General features: G+C 45.3%; 1 protein-coding gene across 1 annotated transcript in view; it reads left to right on the top strand.

Moving 5' to 3' along the window:
- AK88_05226 (uncharacterized protein) overlaps nucleotides 1-1,574 on the top strand; it is a gene marked incomplete at both ends in the record, with an annotated part of 10,329 nt that overhangs the window by 1,497 nt on the left and 7,258 nt on the right. Inside the window, one exon of the mRNA XM_012482828.1 lies at nucleotides 110-1,540. Coding sequence (XP_012338251.1) covers nucleotides 110-1,540 — 1,431 coding nt within the window. The remainder of the gene's footprint in view (nucleotides 1-109; nucleotides 1,541-1,574) is intronic.

Here is a 1,574-nt window from a genome sequence, read left to right as displayed (position 1 = left end):
AAAAAAAAAAAAAAAAAAAAAAAAAAAAAAAAGAGTGTGCAGCCCATCTGTGGAAGTGGCCAACCGCCCGATGTTGTCACACCCACAAGACAATTGGCCAAACGGACAGATCAGGCGGAAATAATTCACAACGCCGAAATAGAAGATATTTCTGTGATGAAGGTACAAAGGAGTAGAGGAAGGAAAAGGCCCCACTCGGAGGCGTCCCACCAATGTACACACAGCAGGGTTCACTGTACAGGGGACCAGGCGGGGGATGCAGCCCCGTCGCTACAGGGCACCGATGGAGGGCAGAGTGGTGCGAAAGATGATAAGGCCAAAGATGGGGGAAGCGGTACTGGAGACGGCTCACCGTGTGGTGGTGGCTCCCCCCGTGAAGAACGAGAACAGGGAGGGAATGAGAATCAGGACAAGGGCCATGGTGGAGGTAGGAGCGGTGATGGGGGAGGAAGTGGCAACGGGGAAAAGGACCAAAGGGGAGGCGGACGCCAAAATGATGAAAGCGATCAAAGCGAACAGAGTGACCAGAGTAGCCACAGCAGCCAGAGTGATAGCAGCGGAAGAAGTCTGGCCGGACGTCCCGCGAGCGATTCTCAACCCAGCAGTAGCTTCAAGTCTAATCGAGCCATGTACACGAGCGCGAAGGTGCATGTGCAAATGCCAAAGCGCACACGACGTAGGAAGAAAATTGTTGTCAGCTCATCCACGTCAAACGATAACGAGTCCTCCATTTATAACATTTTTGAAGAAGACTTTACTTTCTTGTATCCAAACCATTCGAACCCGTTTAGTTATTGCAGCAGTGATAACCGAGATCGGACGGGGCACACGGGGGGGAAGTTATACAACTCTTATGAGTTTAATAAAGACCCCAATTCGAATAACAGAACGGACCACTTCTACAATGTGACAGGAGATGTAGTGTACACTCAAAGGAAACACAAAAATGAAATGGGAATTTTTCAGGAAGGTTTGTTGGTACCATCAGATGGAGGTGCCTTGGAGGGCTTATCGGACCCAAACGGAGGGAAGGCCAAGAAGAAAAAGAAGAAAAAGAAAAAAAAAAAAAAAAAAAAAAAAAAAAAAATCATTATAAACATGATGAACAACACGATGAGCGCGATTAACGCCATGGGTGAGGAAGACCATACAGGGCAAGTCACTTCAGGAAAGACACAAAAAAAGACCCACAGGAATACACACCCCGGTAGCCTCGGAGGGTACTCAGACCACTACGCAGCCAGCAGCTCCAAAAATTCATGTGCATACAGCGAGCAGGTCGACATATGCGATAAAACAAACACCAACATATTCCTTTACAAAAAGGAAAATATATTACGCTTGAAGAAAACACACGATGGAAATAAAAAAAAAAAAAATTACAACGACATTATATATCACATTGATACGATTGTAAATGTTAATAAAAAGGTAAAGGTCGTGATTATCGGAGCAGGTTTGTCTGGACTAACAGCTGCATATGTATTACTGAATCATAACGTGGATGTAACTGTGTACGAAGCAAGAAACAGAATCGGTGGTAAGTTTTTTTACTCACCGAATGGAAAAAAAAA

This window comes from Plasmodium fragile, assembly GCF_000956335.1.
Source record: "Plasmodium fragile strain nilgiri unplaced genomic scaffold supercont1.104, whole genome shotgun sequence".
NCBI classification, from domain to species: domain Eukaryota; phylum Apicomplexa; class Aconoidasida; order Haemosporida; family Plasmodiidae; genus Plasmodium; species Plasmodium fragile.
Note: the sequence above shows the minus strand (reverse complement) of the source record. Positions and strands in the feature narration are given on the sequence as shown.